Source organism: Crocuta crocuta, unplaced genomic scaffold (genome assembly GCF_008692635.1).
Source record: "Crocuta crocuta isolate KB4526 unplaced genomic scaffold, BGI_CrCroc_1.0 scaffold541, whole genome shotgun sequence".
Taxonomy (NCBI): Eukaryota; Metazoa; Chordata; class Mammalia; order Carnivora; family Hyaenidae; genus Crocuta; species Crocuta crocuta.
The window spans coordinates 1020230-1021200 of NW_027531901.1; the positions used below are offsets into that span (position 1 = coordinate 1020230).

Genomic DNA, 971 nt, shown 5'->3' on the forward strand with positions numbered 1-971 from the left:
GGCTCTCAGGGCCGCCGCGGCCGCGGCTGCCTCGGAGTCACCCGCGCTCTGCTCAGCCCTAAGGACGCAGCTCACAACTCCTTCAACAGCTTCTTCAGGAACATGACCGAGAAACTGGTCACCGAGGAAGCGGCCTTCAAAGACGGGACTGACGACGTGGTGAAGAACACCATTCTCAACTCCATGACCCTGAACCTGGACTCCGACACATCTCTGCAGGACGGAGCAGAGGACACCCGGGACGGCTGAGGGCCAGGCCCCCAGACCGTCTCGACGGCAGCCCAGCGGCTGGGCACTGTGGACTCCAGGGCACGGCTTCCAGGGGCCCAGTCAGGCCTGGGGGCGGGGGTGNNGCTCCAAGGCCAGCCCTCGAGATCCAAAAATGGGGCCTCCCGGGTGAGCTAGGGGGTGAGTCATTGCAATAAATGTGCCGTGTTGGACTTGACGTGGCTTGGCCACAGCTGGCTGGGTCTGGAGAGCCCAGAGACCCAGGCCCAGAGGAGGGCGGGTCAGACGGGCGCCTCGGTGTCCTTCATGTCCTTCGCCAGCCCTTGCGACAGCGAGGAGCTCTCTGGATTGGGGGCTGGGGGTGGGGTCTGTGTCTAAGAGAGCTGGGAGGGGTAAGGCCCTGGGCCCCACAAGCTTTCTCCCCGGGAGGGCCGGGCTGGGCTCTTCTCTTTCTCTGCTGCCTTCACTGGACGACCATCAGCGTGGGGTGCCTGGGGGCTCAGTCTACTAGATGTCTGACGCTTGGTTTCGGCACAGGTCGTGATCTCAACGGTTCGTGGGTTCGAACCCCACTCTGTCCACACAGAGCCTGCTTGAGATTCTAGGTGTCCCTCTCTCTCTGCCCCTCCCCGGCGCACACAGGCACACACTCTCTCAAAATAAATACATAAACATTAAAAAAAGAGTTTTAAAGAAAAGAAGATCACCTGCTTGCAGGGCAGAGCTGACCTCCTGGAGCTTCG

At 61.4% G+C, this 971-nt stretch overlaps 1 protein-coding gene across 1 annotated transcript in view; it reads left to right on the forward strand.

Annotated features, from left to right (window-relative positions):
- SLC22A14 (solute carrier family 22 member 14) overlaps positions 1 to 341 on the forward strand; it is a 12851-nt gene extending 12510 nt beyond the window's left edge. Inside the window, exon 11 of the mRNA XM_077773988.1 lies at positions 90 to 341. Coding sequence (XP_077630114.1) covers positions 90 to 249 — 160 coding nt within the window. The 3' untranslated portion in view covers positions 250 to 341. The remainder of the gene's footprint in view (positions 1 to 89) is intronic.
- Positions 342 to 971: the final 630 nt, after the last annotated feature.